The 17,228-nt window shown below is 51.6% G+C and overlaps 5 protein-coding genes across 5 annotated transcripts; 2 read left to right on the forward strand and 3 right to left on the reverse strand.

Moving 5' to 3' along the window:
* Positions 1-62: 62 nt before the first annotated feature.
* Positions 63-2,933, reverse strand: KRP23_3561 (uncharacterized protein; the record flags this gene model as incomplete). The annotated part of the gene is made up of 3 exons (XM_067888426.1): positions 63-2,617; positions 2,698-2,835; positions 2,903-2,933. 3 exons carry the CDS (start codon positions 2,931-2,933, stop codon positions 63-65), a joined length of 2,724 nt encoding a protein of 907 aa, XP_067747671.1.
* A 222-nt stretch (positions 2,934-3,155) lies between these two features.
* KRP23_3562 (ADP-ribosylation factor 1) lies at positions 3,156-4,016 on the reverse strand (the record flags this gene model as incomplete). Its single annotated transcript, XM_067888427.1, has 5 exons — positions 3,156-3,183; positions 3,261-3,361; positions 3,428-3,505; positions 3,591-3,823; positions 3,914-4,016. 5 exons carry the CDS (start codon positions 4,014-4,016, stop codon positions 3,156-3,158), a joined length of 543 nt encoding a protein of 180 aa, XP_067747672.1.
* A 144-nt stretch (positions 4,017-4,160) lies between these two features.
* Positions 4,161-7,937, reverse strand: KRP23_3563 (Integrator complex subunit 3; the record flags this gene model as incomplete). The annotated part of the gene is made up of 6 exons (XM_067888428.1): positions 4,161-5,563; positions 6,131-6,242; positions 6,316-6,433; positions 6,515-6,708; positions 6,788-6,961; positions 7,029-7,937. The coding sequence occupies 6 exons, from the start codon at positions 7,935-7,937 to the stop codon at positions 4,161-4,163; spliced, it is 2,910 nt and encodes a 969-aa protein (XP_067747673.1).
* A 346-nt stretch (positions 7,938-8,283) lies between these two features.
* On the forward strand, positions 8,284-11,389 carry KRP23_3564 (E3 ubiquitin-protein ligase MIB2; the record flags this gene model as incomplete). Its single annotated transcript, XM_067888429.1, has 2 exons — positions 8,284-10,392; positions 11,345-11,389. The coding sequence occupies 2 exons, from the start codon at positions 8,284-8,286 to the stop codon at positions 11,387-11,389; spliced, it is 2,154 nt and encodes a 717-aa protein (XP_067747674.1).
* A 3,206-nt stretch (positions 11,390-14,595) lies between these two features.
* Positions 14,596-17,103, forward strand: KRP23_3565 (uncharacterized protein; the record flags this gene model as incomplete). Its single annotated transcript, XM_067888430.1, has 5 exons — positions 14,596-14,606; positions 14,687-14,930; positions 15,888-15,984; positions 16,956-16,964; positions 17,048-17,103. The coding sequence occupies 5 exons, from the start codon at positions 14,596-14,598 to the stop codon at positions 17,101-17,103; spliced, it is 417 nt and encodes a 138-aa protein (XP_067747675.1).
* Between the last annotated feature and the right edge of the window lie 125 nt (positions 17,104-17,228).

A 17,228-nucleotide genomic window follows, 5' to 3' on the forward strand; every position in this document is an offset into this window, starting at 1 on the left:
TTATGTTCTTACCTTGGTTTTTGTATGATACTAGTGTTGAAATGGCTACCCTTTGAAGATAGCTACAGTAAATCCTTTGCAACTGTTGCTGTATCAACAGCTCCTCGTCGACGGCGAGTGCGACTTACCTCTCGGTTGTAGTCGTGCTCAGCAAAGTCTTGCGCTAGAGCGAGCAGGTTAATCTGGCTGCCGAGACGCGCGAGTGGGGCGTGGCGCTCCTGGTACACGCCTTCCGCGCGCAGGATGGCCGAGAACTTCTCGAGGATGTTGTTCTCCACGACTGTGACGGACGACGGGGCCGGATGCAGGCGCCGGGAGGTTCTACGCGCCGTGTTCTGGCTCTGCATACTGCCACGTATGCTGCGCCGACGAGAGTGGATGGGCACGGACTCGTCTAGCGGGCATGCGATCTGTAGACGAATGGAGCGGAGCAGCTTCTGGGTCTCGTCCACGACGATCTGCACGTGCGTGGTCGAGTCCTTGGACGGGAAGCCGTGCTCCTCCCACTTGTAGCTCTGCAGTTCGGGCCTCCCGCCCGACTCGTACTCGAACACTCCGAGGCGGACTTTGCGCTTCTTCAGCAGCCGTCGCAGCTGTGTGAGGTTGATGCGCTTGTCAGTGTGAGCTCGAATCACCAGGGTGGCGCCATTCTGAAAGACACGGTGGTCGAGCCACGCTTGCAGAGCCATCCACAAGATTGCAAACCAGAGTAGGTTGATCACTACGAACGCGAGTGGAGCATCGATGATCGGCTTTTTGATCCAGTCCAGGAACCATTTTGGATTCGGCACGTTGAACGTACCTCCACTGAGACGATCAATGACGTCGAACGACAAATTACCAGCGAAGATCACACGAATTATGTCCAGATTGCGCTCGAGCTCCTCGCGGACGCGAAGAGAATCGGTGAGCCGCCGAATGTTAAGGTCAAATCCCTGCGAGACGTAGGTAAGTTGAAGTCGAGAAATGCCCTCAAACTTGGTGATCAGCGTGTCCAGTTGGGTACGAAGGCGCTCGATAAGCTTGATGGAATCCTTGCATCTCACAATGACATTGTTCTTCCGTTCCAGCAGTTGTAAACACTTATAGATTTTTGAGCCAGCGATATCGACGGGCACGGGAGGCAGTTCGAGAGCCTCCACTGACTCCAGGAGATACTGCAGACACTCAATGAGAAGGATCATGTGGCGAGCTGCATCGCTCAGAGATTTTTTCACCGTTTTCAGTGTATGGTTACCATGCTTGCGGTAGCTGCGAATTGATGTACGCAGGTTCGCGAGCGTGTCGTTTAGTACGAACGTCCGCACGAAAAAGTTTCGGATGAAGATCTCCCGGCTGTTAAGCCCCATGAAAGTTGTGAGCAGTGATTCATAGCGCTCAGCTCCAGGCCCACTGAGTAGACAGCCATCGCGTCCGAGGAAGAGCACATCGTCTCGTGTGATGTCGTAGCACGCGTAGATCTCGCCCAGAACTTGCTTTAGCTCATTCTCGCGTTCGCCTTTATCCAAGTACTTGCAGGCTGGCAATTTTGGATCGATCGACGCAGCCGTAATAAGGTTGTATTTGTTGCGCTGATCGGCATTGCCCATGAAAAGCATGTCAAGTACGCTGAGCTGGTAGCGAGACAGCAAATCGTGGACAATACCTGATGAGTCTTGGTGGACATCCACCAGCAAGCGTGCAAGCAGGTCCAAAGGAATAGAACGCTCTGTGTGGTTCATGATGGCATCAATCTTGACACCGTAAAGCACAGCCCCACTAACGTGTAGATGCATGCCGAAGTTCTCAACCTGGATCACTCCATCGCTCTCCGGAAAGTTGATTTCAGCCTCAAAGTTGATGAATCGGATGGCATCGAAATCTAAGATCTTGACCTGCGTTAGTCCCGGAGTCACTTCAAAGTGCGTCTCTGTGGGCTGCAAGTCAAGCTTCGAGCTGAAGAGTCCTCCTTGGCATCGCTCCATGGCACCTAGACGCTCGTTGAGGGCTGATATCTGGTTAGCACCAAAAGGTAGCCATTCCCCGACAAGGGCGTGCACTTGCGAGAGTAGAATACTCTGCTTCGCTTCCTTCGTCATCATGTTGTACCCGCGTGCGGACTCAGTTGCACGTAGCTTATTGCTTGTCGGTTCTACAAGATAGCTCGTACTGGAGCGAAGACAAGACGGGATATATGGCGACGACACATACGAGACGTCCTCGCACTCAGTAATGGTACTCAATCTTGTGTAGGACTGGTCACTCGTCACGAGGCGAAACTCCGAGCCATCGTAGCTTACGTGCAAAAGCTGGGGGGGAGCCTTTGGACCGCCTGGAGTTGGACCCCATTCTGCAGTCTGAACAGGTGCGTAAAGGAACGTGTCGGTCTCCTGTTTTAAATGCTCCGGCATTTGCTCCACAATTGAGAGTCCCCGGAAGGAGGCTTGATACGCTGTTACGGGCTGGTAGTCCACAGATGAAAGCTTGATCCCATTCACGAGCTTCGCCTCCCATAGATCGTCGATGACAGATTTTGCTTCTTGGGAGATCCGAAGCCACCGCCGGTCGGTATGCCGCTTGAAAGTGAGCCACGTCAAGCTCGGCGAGTAGTCGAACGGTAAGATACCAGCGTCAATACCTTCGTACAGCAAAACAAGCAGAGCAACTTGGCGGATCCAGGTCTCTTTCGAATGCACGTTACGGGCTTGCTGCGCGTACCTGCTGATAGCATACAGCACACGGCAATGCTCTGTCGGCCAGTTTTCGGGTGGGCCGTACCATACCCCATCACCCGAGTTGCCAACGTGCCCTGTGCCCACCATGCGGCCAAACAGTCGCTGTGCTCCGAAACGACACCTACAGTTCAAAACTCAAAACACCAGTGTATTCTCATACAAAATTCCTCACCATTTTTTGCTCCTACCCGTCGTGTTCATCCGAGCGAGCGCTTTCATTCTCCAACCTATCTGTTCCAGCTCCATACCCCCCCTTTTTTTCCCTTCTCGGTACTTCTTCTATTGCTAAGACGACCTGCTGTTCGACGTTTCCACTCCTGGATCTGCAACGACCTGAGGCATCGATTGAAGAACCGAACACCTGGAGTAAATACCTCTCGGTGTGTCCAGGGGCACCGCCATCGAGAGGCTCGACAACACATGCCTAGTGTGATCGCACACCTATTCGCCCTTTATGCACGTCACGATCCTAACAGTAGGCACAACGTTATGTTAGACACGCTATGCTGACACCGGTAAACAAAGTACAGTCGTCGTTAGTCTTACCAGTCGAATCCTTCAAAGAGACCCGAGCCTTGTGTTGCTGTAGTCTCCTTGATTGACCACTGGCGGTTGCGAATGTCTGAAAGCCCCATAGCCTCCGAAATCTGCCAATGACAGCCACACCACCTCATCAGCAACACAAAACACTCTAAATGCACCCCAGAACGCACCTGTGCTGCGTTCAGCGCCCCCTTTTGGTCCTGTTTGTTGGCAAAAACCAGTAGAATCGAGTCTTTCAGTTCTTCTTCCTATTAAGGCCACGCCAGCACCGCATCAATCAGTCACCACTCTGCAAAAAACCATCACAAAGACCTAGGTGGCCACGGGGCTGACCTCGAGCATGGCGTGCAGCTCCTGCTTGGCAATATTGAGGCGGTCGACGTCGGCCGAGTCCACGACGTAGATGAGGGCGTCCGTGTTGGGGTAATAGCATCGCCAGTAGGGCCGGATGCTGGTCTGGCCGCCCAGGTCCCACACCTGGAACTTGATGTTCTTGTACTGCAGCGTCTCCATGTTAAAGCCGATGGTGGGCACAGTCTGCTCGATCTCGTCGGCCTGTAGACGGTCTATTGCCATGAAACAAGAGGCTCATTAGCAGCTAAAACGGAGTAGTCTCTGCTTTATTGTCCTCCCCCTATGTTCGCAGCAGGACGTACAGAGGATGGTCGTCTTGCCGGCATTGTCGAGCCCCAGGATGAGGATGCGCACCTCCTTGCTGCCGAATAGTGCCGCGAATACCTTGGACATGGCGATCCCCATGGCTGCAAACTCTTGCGTGGGCTATTCACTGTTCGGCCTTCTTTTTCGCCTTCTGATTGTGGGAGAGGTTCGATGTAGAGGGCAGTGTAGCGAGGGGATATTGTGACATCCACTGACGTGGCAGGGTTATCGAGACCTAAGACCTTAATTGTCTCCTGCAAGACGCGGCTTCTTGTGTGGTGGCTCCTCGTCGAGCAGCAATGTCTGTAATGCGTGCAAGTCGTGAGCTGCGGACGCATTGTGTGGTTGGTGCAGCAGCTTTTTCAATGCGGCAATGATAGCTTCGTCCTTGAGAACAGCGATCCGTCCGCTCTCGGATGCATCCGTGCGATTGCGCAGGTCTTGGAGGTGGTCCAGCTTCCGTACGATCTCGGCTAACGCTTTGCTCTTCGACAGGTCGCCGTCGCCAGCATTTCCCAACGCGCTGTGAACGTAGCTTGTGACAACGTTCGGGAACTTGTCCATCCAGCACGCTAGCACTGCAAACGGGAAGTCTTCGTACGTGTCAGGAAGGTTGAACACGCTCTGCAAGACGCTGGCATCGGGGCTGAAGTGGATCAGACACTTGAGCAAGCCCGTCATTGTCTCGGGACTCTCCTTCGGGTTGACGCAAGCCAACACCTTTCGCGCCGCCTCCATCATGTTCCTTTCTGCGATTGGCGAGCGCCCGGACTGAAGCTCCGCAACAACGAGATCCCACAAGCCGTACTGCTCCCACGACGTCCATTGCAGCGAGGAGAGCACAATGTTGGTCAGTCGGTTCTTGAAAATCGCAAATTCCCGCATAACCACACGCGTACACAATGCATTCAGCATAGTCGGTGTGACCAGCCCAAGAAGGAGCTGTACGAGCGCTTCGCTACGGCCCATGAGCTTGGCGAGGCACGGGTGCTCCATATTTCTGAACAAGAAGGGACACACGAAAAGTGCGGTAGCACTCACAGCGTCCATCTCATCTTTGGACACAGAGGAAGCAAGAGGCTGGCCCAGGAGTGCGCAAGCCTGTGCCCGCGCATCATCAATGTGCTGGCTCAAATTCAAGTCCTTCACAACGTTTTGAGCCAAGTTGCCACCGATGGACTCGACAAATGCAGAATAAGGGCCCAGTGCAACCTCAGTGCTCTTCGTATCGCTTCGCGAGCAGCAGAAAGCGAGCAGGCGATAGGAGATCGTGACGTCTCGAGCATACATTGCCTTTAAAAACGGCACGAAAAGCTCTGCTGATTCACTGAGTACTTGGTCCAGCATCGAATCAAACACTCCAGCAGACGTAGCTTTTGGAGAGTCACTCAGTGCAATTCGTGACGACACAATAATCCTTTCCAGCGAGGTATGTAAAAACGAACCCAGAGGGGCAGCGATTTCAACTGCGTTGTCTTGTCGGATCCACGAAATCAAAATGTCGTTCAAGCACTCCAAGAAGCTTTCAGTAGGACGTGAGCATGGCTCCGGCATCGCCTCCTGGAAATGCTTGATGTCGTCGCCTCCCAGTGCAATCACACTTTCGGGAACATCAAGCGCAGGCATCTTCGGGGGGATAATGACCGCTGGAGTTGTTGAAGCAAGTGCATCGTTAGGGGTGTCTGTCTCCGTTGTAGCGTTTATCGATTGTTGGTTGTCGGGCAAAAACGATAGTGCACCAAGAGAATTTGTGTCAGACGATGCTCCACCACCACCGCCCATGTTTGCGTCAGAGTGTATTGGGCTCTGTGATCGTAGCGGCGACGTGACGGGGCTTCCAGTTCCAATGGAGCTGCTATGGGCTGGTGATTGACGAACCGGTGACAGGCGCACCGGCGACTGGTGAACTGGTGACTGGTGTACTGGTGACTGATGAACAGGTGATTGTCGGACCGGTGATTGCCTCACGGGCGATGCAGCTGGACCAGGTGAACTGACAGGGCTTCCACCAGCACTTGAAAATGGACTTGGATGCGAAGCTTGTGTTTGAGCCTTCTTGGCATTCTCTGCCGAGGGGAAATGCTCCGGGAAGATTCGGTGTAACTCCGATTGCAATTCCGGGGCACTTGACAGCAACATGGGAAAAGACTGGAGCGGAAGGATGGATGGCACAACACCGAGCTTTAAGATCATCGCGAACGCTGTGAACACACCCTTCTGCATCAGCTTTCGGTTGACTGCTGACGCCGCAAACTTTTCCACAGCGAACACAAGGAATTGGATCATGGCTAAAGTCACCATGGGATGACTTTTCAGTGACTTCACCTGAGAAAATTACAGTAAGCAAAAGTCAGAGCCACTGTAAATACAGGTATTCACGGGCTAAAAAACCACGCACCATAAGCAAAATGGTGGGCTCCACAGCCATGATATTGTCCGATGCCTTGAAGTACAAATAGTCGAAGAACATAGCGAGTTGAACTCTAGCCAGCACACTTGTTGTTTTACTGCCGTGGCTGTGAGCAAAGAATATCACAGAGGACTACTGTCAGCACTTGCACATTACAGCAGAAGGAACAATACCGACAAGCAAGTACCAGAGCAGATATAACCACCCGAGAATGTGGTAACGCGGGGTGACCTTGGAACTTAGAATCTGGTTGGAAGGGTGGTACACGGCGCAGATGTAGCGCACAAGGTCCGGTACGAGTGCGTCCGATCCCGGACTGCTCAAAAACTGCGAGGAAAACCACTTTTGGTAGCGCGTCACAGATCCAGCTTGCACACGCTCCTGTATCGCGAAATGAATCAAAATGAATGAGTACAGCTCATATTCACTTCCCAGACATAGGTCAATAGCGCGTACGTACCATCATAAAAATCAGGTATTCCTCCATTTTCGGGTTCAAACGATAGGCAAGGTATTTTGGAGGGGTCGGAATAGCCATCAACTGTGCCACAGAGTAAACGGTCACGTCCTTTTCAACTTCAGCAGCGTCACGGACGTTCCGCAACTGTTTCCAAAGAGCGTTCATACCCGGGACCTGCAAACAGCAAACATTAGCACGTTGCCCTTAAAAAAGAATAAATGATGTTGACGAATTCACGTACATCCTTGGCATCGCTAAGCACGCGCACGATCTCCCGTCCAAGCTGTGCCACATCCGCCTGGCGGCGGTTCCACAGTGTAGTGCACAGCTCCACCTCTTGCTTCAACAAGCTCGAATGCTGCGGGGCAGTGTGGTCCAGTGAAATTCTCGCGAACGTATGAAAAACAAACGGGATCAAACTGGAGCACGACAGCAGCCAGGCTTCGTGCTCGATCAGAATCCGAATAATGGATGACGCCAGCCAAACCGTTGTTCGACTCGGGTCTCCGCCCGTCAGGTAACGCATCAAGCACACGATGACCTTGTCCACACCCGGCGCATTCAAATGCACGAGCTCTCGGACTAGCCACAGCAACTGACTGCGGCATGCGACCAGCAGTTTGACGAACTTGAGGTCAATAAGCTTCTGCAGCCAGCCCATGCAGTTCTTGTAGTTGTCTGTGGCGGCCACCGCCGTCAGGTAGCGAAGGTACTGCTTGGCCAGTGTTGGATCCGTCACCACAGCGTACAGTAGCGCAATATCCGGCTGGAACGGTAGCGGCGCGACGCCCTCGGCCGGCTGCAGCTTCAAGATGGTGAGCGCGGTGGCCTCGTCCTTGCCCTGTATGGCCTTCTGCATATGATAGAAGTGCGCGTACCACTTGCGATCCAGCTCATCGGGAACGTCCAGCGGCAGGTGGTTTAGTAGCTTCGAGTGGGGCGTCGGCGCTGCGCTGTTGCTGGCCGTGGGCGTCGAGGATGGGGACGTCGAGTGGCTGCTGCTGGGCTTAGACGAGCTGGGCGGAGTGCTGACCGCCGAAGAAGAGGGGGGTGGTCCTGGAGGAGGAGGAGGTGCAGGGGAGGACGCGCTGGGAGGCAGAGGCGCCGCGTGAGCCGTGGCAGGCGGCGGCGGGGGCGGCGGAGGGTCCATGATGCGGAAGATGAAGTATCCCAACTAATATGGGCCGAAGGTCGCTGACCCAGGCCGGAAAGATTGATATTATGTGCGCCACACTAGGTCTACTGTTGTTCCGCCCGGATCGTACCGTATCAGAGGCACTCACAAAGAAGCGGCCAGCAAGCTAAAGCCTCCCGTCGACACTTGTGAGACGTGAGGAAGGAAGGCCGTGATTTCTATCGCACTACACGGATAGGAGATCAAGCCAGTACCCGCCAGCTAAGCTCGCTTCATCTGGCTGGTCGCTCTTCCTCTCCTGTCTGTCAGTGGGTTGATTGCGTTACGGAAGGAAAGAAAGAAGCTGGATCCGGTCGGAGCCATGCGGCCCGCCAGACGCTTCGTGGAGACGGAGGAGACCTTCCACTTCTTCAGCGAGGATGTGGTGCTGGGCACGAACGAAATCCGCAGCGGCGACGTGAGCAGCAGCAGCAGTGACAGTGACAGCAGCGACAGCAGTCGCCTCCGCCGCGCCAGACGCCGTCGCAGGGCCAGCAGCGTCGTGTCCAGACGTACATCCAGGAGACTCAGCCATCTGCTTAACACCAGCATCCTCTCGGAGCTTGAGAGCATCAACGACGACGCGCTGAGCGACAGTGAGGAGGATGACTACGACTCGTTGGACGGCTTCGAGCTTGAAGAAGAGGAGGAGGACTTACAGACGCGAGAACGGAAAGATTCTGCAGATAAAGGCGACGCAGAGACGCATAATACGTCCGCTACTGCTGGAGGGAAGATTGTCGGAGCGGGTGCTGCGAAGTATGAACAGATTTTTGATCCTTTTCGCGACTTGTACTTGCCCCCGAAGCAACGAGGGGGTGGAGCAGGAAGCAGTGATTGGTCGAACACGTCAAAGCAGTCGATGAGACAACAGATGCAATTTCGCAAAGCTAGACGTGCAATTGCTGCGTTTGCACGTCGTGTGCATTGCGCCAATGGTTATCGTTATCGGAAACAAAGTGAATTTTTGCGGGTGTGTTACCAGCGTGCATTGGAGAGTGGGCCAGGATACGAGCTGTTGGACAATGCGAAAGCGGAAATTTGCTTAGATGCCGAAACAATAACGGAGACGAAGCAGCCGCTGCTTCTCGCTCCTCAAAAGGAGGACGCAGTTGAAACTACTGTGCCAAAGTTGTTCCCGCGGAAGTGGCCTCACTTGCCGTACCGTAGTCCACTTCAATGGCACAATGACGTCGATGCAGCTATCGAGTTTCTCTCTCGCCTTGCTGAGTTACCCGAGACAAGTTTGATGTACGAGCCGATTGATGTTAGCAAGTTTGCAGATGAAATTACTCAGCTACTGGAGATTTCGGGTGGTCAGCAACCTGTCGAGGCCCAATCACCTATCTCGGAGTCTGTGTTTGTAGGATTGCTGGGGTTACTTGGGATGGGCGTTCAGTTGCAATCATTTACACTTTTAACCAAAGCGGCCTTGCAGTTCCTTCAACTGGGACGCGGTACCTATCTCAGAGATGAAGGTGCAGAAGATAAGGGATCGATTCGCCCCGAGTTACAACGACTTTTGGATATATACTGTTCGCTTTTGGCAACACACGTTGCCGAGCCTACACTCGCGGCTACGTTCCCGCGGGATTTGTCAGCACAGTGGAAAGTTTGCTCGTATCAACCTTCTACAAGCGATGCCATTGCTACCGATGGTCTCTACCTTTACATTTTTGGGCGGTCGGGGCTTCTCAAAATTGGTACTGGGCACGGGACGACAGTGCGAGATTTCGTTTACGCACACAACAAAGAATATGCTCGCGCCCGCGACGCGGAGCGATCGTGGCTGTGTTGCATTGGTGATTCGCTCTACTGCCGCACAATTGTTATGCCTGGCCATCGTGTGGACCGTATCCGATCAAGTGACCTGGAGCATGTGCAGGAACTCGTTTTGGCTCCAAATCGTGCACTGACCGGTAAAGGCACATCTGAGAGCAGCGTGTATGCTATGGTTACGGACGGTGCTGACCTGTTTACGATCCGCTGTATCGACACCCACAAGAAATCATCGTCAGGCAAATCCAGCAGCAGTCGCAAGCACAAAAGTCGCACTCATAAATCCAGGAAGTCCACACCTGTGAGCGAAATTGTGAGTGCTGTGCTCGGTAACAGTGACAGCTATCCAAAGTCACCACTCCAGTCTTCTAGTACCACCATTCAAGTGGGAGATCGCGTTGTTCGTGGGCCTGACTGGAAGTGGTCCTCCCAAGATGGTGAAAAAGATAGTCCTGGTACGGTGGAGCGCATCAGCACTTGGGGAGGTGTGAAAGGCAGTGGCGTCACAGTGCGATGGGACAAGAATCAACGCGTTAACACGTATCGATGGGGTGCAGAAGGATGCTATGATTTGTACGTTGTGGTTGAAAAAGATGACCAAGTTATCGAGCGGAAGCCGCTTCCTAATGACAATCGTTCGAGTGAAACCAAGGTTGGGGCAAAAGAGGTTGATCGCGAAAACGAGCCTGGGCCGCTACCACGCCATCAATTTGTGTTGTATCGACACAAGGTAAACAAGATCACTTCCATCATGGAACTCGAGGAGCCCGATATTGATCTCTTCTTGGACTTGACACCGTCGGGAGATCTGCGAAAGCAGGGATCCAGCAAGCCAAGCGGAGAAGTGGAATCCCAGAGCGGAGTTGAAACACTCTCTGCGCTTCATTCTCATACTGTCACATTATGCACTTCAAAAACATCGTGGATGTGTGATGGAGGCACGTCCAACTGCTTTGGAGATAATTCCGCCAAGAGATACCGGTGCACTTCTGGGTGTGACTTCGACTTGTGTGAATCTTGCTTATTTGCTACGGTGATTGATAAGCCGCCGAGCAAAGCGACTTCCGAAGGTGATATTGCCGAGGATGGCTCTGCAACTATTGCGAGCACTTCTTCAGAACACAAAGTTACTCGTACTAATGATGGCATTCTGGAGAGTGGAATCGAGGTGACGGAGCCTTCTCTTCTTGTAGCTTCTAGCGAATCGACATCTCCCGAAGGTATTGACCCATTTTCCACCGTCGATGTCTCGCTATTTACTGATAGCGAGCGCGAGATCTCTGAGAAGGAAAAAGAGAAAGAGAAGGAAAGGCAGGTGCAGCAGACGGAAGATCAAAAGGTGAATGATCTCGCTTTGTTCTGGTGCGGTCTATATACACGCAAGGAGTGCCAGGTAGCGCTAAGGAGAAATGGTCTTCAGTTGAATGAAGCGTCTGCATGGCTGCACACGTGTGGGGCGTATCTTCGAGAGCGCATGGTCGTTCCCACGGTTTCCAGCGTCGTGCTTGCGGCAAAACCTAAAACGGGTGCACTGGATCCGGTGCTACTGATTGCCGGTACATTCTACGCAACCCATGGGCAGCTTTGTGTTGTTTCCCCTCCAGGTCTATACACAGTTGGTGATGAACACAGTGATAAGACCAAACTAGCCGCCAACTCATGTGATGCATCCTGGTTCTTTTCATTGGAAACGGGTTCATTGATTGCAAACAAACCTGTACTTCTCAGGGGAGTACCTGCTGGATCACCAACTTGCGTCGACGTTGCACGCCAGCGAATTCTCGTATTTTCAGGTTATCTTAACTGCCTGGAGGAATACGTAGATCACGCTCAAAACCAGCCCTTTGAAATGTGCGCAGTCTCAACCTGTGCTACGCTGGCAGATACTGGGATAAAAATTATCTCACTGCTTGCGCAATTGCTGCGAAAGCGAGCCGCACTTCCGGCATACAAGCATATTCGCGCAGGATTGCAAGATATACTATTCCGTACGTCCCGTGAGTCCGGCTCGAGCGATAAACAGCCTGGAACTCGAGGGGAGGGCGAACGCAAGGTCGGCGATTCCTGTACGAAAACAAAAAACCGTCGATTGAAAAACATTCGGGCTCGACTGAAGGAGCTAGAGCGTCTTGGTGTGAAGGATCGACCGGGTCATACTATTCCGTTTTGCGTAGACTTTGACGACGAAGGGTTGTTCCAAGTTCTGCGAGCGATTAATTATTATTGTGAGCTACTTTCTCCACTGGAAGAAAGCTTTGATCTACCGAGGATGACAGCTCCTGAAGGAACCTATAGACTGGTAGGCAACCTGCTGCGCATGATGACCGAAACTGTTCAGGAGTTCGAATTCGTTGGCGCCACAATGGCGATTAAAACGAGTGATGAAGCCACGCAGCGCCTGTTCAAAGATACTGAGCGTTCATTACGAAATGTTTCAAGTCGTCTATTTGGTGGCGACGTGCACGAAACGACGCACGCGGAAGCTGTGTCGCACCGTTCGGATATAGTACTCTCCGCGCACTTCCTGCTGGTTTGGGGAATACGCAAGGGTATCTTCTGTTCAAGTTGTCGGTCAGAGTTTTTCATTTCTGCATGCAAGATGATTCTTATGCCTGCCCCGCCAGAAAAAGTTAACCATCGATGCGATGCACCCATAACGCCCATTCTACCTGACTCATTCTTCGCAGTTTTGCTGGAGCCACACAGTTCCTTAGTGTTGCGAACGAAGTGCGATTGCTACGTGGATTTATTGAGAAGGCTTCTGTACAGCCCGATGGATGATGGGCGAATTTCGATTGCCGATTTTGTTCCAACGGAAGAGACCGCATTTTCTCGATTTCTAGAGATACTTTTCACGCTGTCTAAGCTCGAAAGCAGCAGCGCGCAAAGGGAAAAGTGGGTGGTTGATGCCAGTGGATCCCCCTTCCAGACTCCAATCAGTAAGGCACTACACTGCGTTATGAATTACTGCTGTGCCCGAATGTACGCTGTGAACGTCGAACTGACGCAAACGGTGTCGCTCAAAGTGGTGCGACAAGAAGTGCTAGAAGCAACCGCTACGTTTGAGTGCTTTGCGCGGGCATGCTTTGACTCATCCCTAGAAATGCTGCGTTGCTACCAAACATCACCGCGCCCTGGATCAAACCAAGCTTCAAGTATTTGCAATCTGCGAGCATCTGTAGTGGGGACAATTTTGCCTTTGGTGGTTGCTTTTATTCCGAGCTTTCCTGATCAGTTTTCGGACGAGTTCCGAGTCGATTTACTGATCTTGATGAAAGCTCTAGACAGCCTGATCTCCTCAAATGAAAGTAATCGAACTACAGCTGGCCCAGGAACGGTATGCAGGGATGCAGCTATCTTTGGAGGGTACCAGATAGTTGAGACGCCACATCCATACAATCATACCCAGCCAATATTCCGTCGTGTTGTGCACATTCCGGGCGCTAGCGTACTGCACTTCGAGTTTGACCCGCGTTGTCGAACATCGGGTGAAGCCGACATCGTGTTTATCACATCTGGGCTAGCGTGGTATCAAGCAGACCATCTCCCTTACGGGGACGTCGGTTTTGGCGAAGATGGAGGGTGCTTCTTTGGATCGTACTCAAGGGGAAACTGGCCGGCTGGAGGACTTACTGTCGTAGGAAATACTGCAACAGTCATGTTGTGCGCGACAACACAGAGTCGTAGTGGAACCGGGGACAAACAACGATGGGGTCTCAAGTGCACTGTCCGCGGTCTTTTTGATAACCCACCTGCGACGTGGCTACCCGAGATAGGATGCGCTGTGGCGAATGCTTGCAGTGTAATGGGAGACAAGCTGCTTCGTGGGCTTCCTCTGCAAAGTATTGAGAAGGTGTGCCAACCATGGGTGATGCAGCGGCAGTTATTTAACTTGGCAACTCCCACTTGCAATCTCCTCAAGTCTGGTAAGTGGAAACTTGTGAACGACGTCGTTAAGCGCACCCCACGAGGTGATGCATTTTTTGCGACTCTTTCGAAGTACGTGCGACTTCGCTGTCTACCACCTCAGTATGCAACAGCTCGCTGGACCGAATCTTTGCAGGAGGCTGCTGCAGTTCTTTTAGTTCGGTCAAACTATCAGCACCTGGAGGCATGGCTCACAAGTGTCGACAATCATACAGCACTGTCACCGAATTACGAAAACGCATTATTTCACCATATTGCAGTTGAGCTCGGAAAGTTGGAGCGGTGGATGCTGCGCCAAGTTCAACTCGTTAGTGAATGGCACTACTTGTGTGTGGATAAAGTCAGTTTGGATGAATTGATGGAGCGCTACGCAGATAATTTGGATCGACTTTCGGAACTTTGCCAGCTCAAGGGCATTATTTTCAAGAGAAACGACATGACGGGATGTGTGAAGTCGATTCACGAACTTCTTGTTAAGGAAATTCCTGCACAGCGTGTAAGCGATTCGACTGCTTGTAACTTGCCTTCAGGCTCTCATGAAGCTGTTGCGCAAGGTATTTCAGTGAAAGCTCGATTTCTACTCGCAAGATGGCAAAAATGCGTTGAGTATGGTAACGCTTATATGGAATCAGCCTCAAACCCAATCCATTCTGGGGTGTCAGAATGCTTGTCCGAAGTGGGCAAATTTTTATCCAGCGCCCTGCTCACATCATCATTAGAAGAATGCTCAGCAACTCACTCAAGTCGTCTGGAATCTAGATTAAGTGGAGTGATCTATTGCGAAGAGGCCTTTGCAAGTCTAAGCAACAAGGATATGGCTCAGTTCTTTGTTGGACGGGTATTGCATGCCGTACCGTCGAACAACCTGGTGCAAGATGACGGCATATTTTCAGGTTGTGCTTTAGCTGACCCTCACCTCCTCGCGAAAATGATGATTTCGTAAGTCATTGATGTTAAAGACCTCAGGTAAATGTGCATGATGCTGACTTACTTCTATTACGTACTTCGTATGTGCCTAGGCTTCACTCATATTCAGAGACAATAGCTAAGGTGTCAGAGTCAAAAGACGAGCTGCCGGCTTTCAGGGCCGTAGCTTTGGCAGATGTTTGGAATTGTGCGCATTCTTTGGACAGCATATCAAGTCGTGTTCTTGGACTAGAGAAAGTTTCAAAGTTGATCATGGCCCTGGACGACGAGATACGCTCACATGCATTGGAACGTAATCTTGAAGATGATATTGTGGCGGTTTCCGATGCAGAAGAGGTGCGTGGGCAAGTGTACGATATTGCATGGGTTTTGTTGCGACTGCTTGGGGAAGAGATCTGTGACAGTGATGCTTCAATGTACGAATCGGCATCACGGAAGTTCTCGTTGGAACGAGTTTTCAAGGAGCTGTGCTGTTTGTATAAACATTTTGCATTGAACTGTGTGGAGCAATGTGGCGGATCATCGAATGCTGGTACTAGACGACTTTCCACTGATTTGTTTTCGGACGAAGCGATTTATCGCCTATTGTGCACCATGGCGAATAAAGTGGGTGTTCTTTATGACTGGTCCGAAGAGTTCGAATGGTGGATTAAGAACGCAATTGATATCGTGACAAGGCCCAGCGCTTCGTCTAACTTAACTATGGCAGGCACTCGATTTATTCGCTATGCACTGGAGCTATTAGGTGATGCGATATTCGATTTGACTGTGTTTGCCGAGCGTAGAGCTGGAAGCAATATGATTTTCGGCTTGAATATTCAAGAGGTATTGCTCGAGCGAGTAGGAACTATTGTAAGTCCTCTTGGAAGTAATGCTGCTGTAGAAGCAGATTCTCCCCTGGACGATGCCACACACAAGAGAGACACGGAGCATTGTGTTGTGATTTTTCGAAGCGAATTGGCAGTTGACAAATTGGTGGATGCGTCGAGCAGTATTGGAGAACCTGATGTTAGCTCATTCGAGATTCCTGTCGAGATGAGTGATGAGAAGAATGTTGCAGACAAAGCTGTCGCAGAAGCGGTTGCCGAGTGCACGGCTGCGCAAGCCACGATGAAGCATCCGAGCGTGCGCTGTGACGGTTGTAATCAGAGCCCCTTGCGAGGTTTCCGATTCAAGTGTTTCACGTGCCCCAACTACGATTTGTGCACGGCCTGTTACATGAACCGGACCCATAACATGGATCATCCTTTTGTACGCCTAACTGATACAGCTGGTACTGGCGATTTACTGCAGCCACGCTCAAAAGATGGAGGAGTTGTTCCAGAGACAGCGCTGGTTGGCTCAAAATCTTGGAAGGGGAACCTGCTGCGCGTGCTGCTTGACTCACAAGGTTATGTTGTGTACTCCTCTGGAAGTCGACAAGAATGTTGTGATACTGCCAACGCTCTTGCGCAGCTAGGGTTCCTGGTGACTGTAGCACATACAGACGACGTTGCGGATGTGAACATGTTGCACGACTGGGAAAGTAGGATGCAATATTCCTTTGAGCCTGGGTCTTCGCAGATTTTGCACCGTCGATCATCTGCATCGACTGAAAAGAGTCCAGCAAGAAGAGTGGGTCGAGATGTCATTAATGCGTTCAACAAAAAGGCTGCCGTGACTAACTCAAACATACGTCATAATGGTCGTCGAGTTGAAGATGGGCGAACCTTAGCCTCGGAATTGATCGCTGTTGTCCGTCTACTAATTTCAAACCGCCGGATGATGCGGAAATGGCGAAGCAGCACAGTAAAAATACTGACTGAAATACTTGAAGCTGCACCGCATCAACTTTCTATGACGGCCAATTCGAATCGAGTGCCAAGTGAATCATATTTCTTGGCATTGGGTGCAACTCAAGTTCTTGGTGGGTTCCGGGAGCTCCTACGAGTGGGTGGGCGAGTTACCTTGCCGAGCTACGCTACCGACAAGGCTCGAGGTGGGCATACAGGCGTAGTTTATTCATACGCCTTTGGCAACGATGACATAATAATCGCAAGCGTAGATACTTCTGGAGATGAAACTCGAAATGGGCTAACTGGGACCGATGATGATATTTGCTTTTGCAAACGTGCAGCTACTGAAGTCAGAGCAATCAGCGATATACCTTTAGATGGGGAGACCATCCAATCGTTTGAACCGCTTGTTGTTGCGTTTTGCTCTGTGGTAAAACAAATTTACGCGTGGACACATGAAGGAGGAGACGGAGACACGAATGACGCTACCTCTGCTGGATATCTTCTGCGTTGGGAACTGGCTTGTGCTCTTATGAATTCGTTTTCTTCGATGGCCCCTACTTGGCCTTCCCTCTTCGACAACCAGGTGATTTCGGTAAGTGCAAAATGTACGGTGAGGCGTCCAGCTATGGACATTTACTGACAAATTGTTGTTGTTGTTGTATCTGAATGATGTAGACAAACGGGAATTGCCCGGCCATTCTTTTCCAGCTCGCGCAGATGTGCGTTCGTGACCTCAAGGTCGAAGACATCGCAGATATGCGTGCCTTGCTTTGGCAAATGGAATGGCTTCGCTCACGAGAATTGCATTTTTCGCTCGCAACTCGACCGATTTCATCAAGCTCGTTTTCTACTTGTG

Source organism: Phytophthora ramorum (genome assembly GCF_020800215.1).
Source record: "Phytophthora ramorum isolate Pr-102 chromosome Unknown Phyram_PR-102_s0003, whole genome shotgun sequence".
NCBI lineage: Eukaryota > Oomycota > Peronosporomycetes > Peronosporales > Peronosporaceae > Phytophthora > Phytophthora ramorum.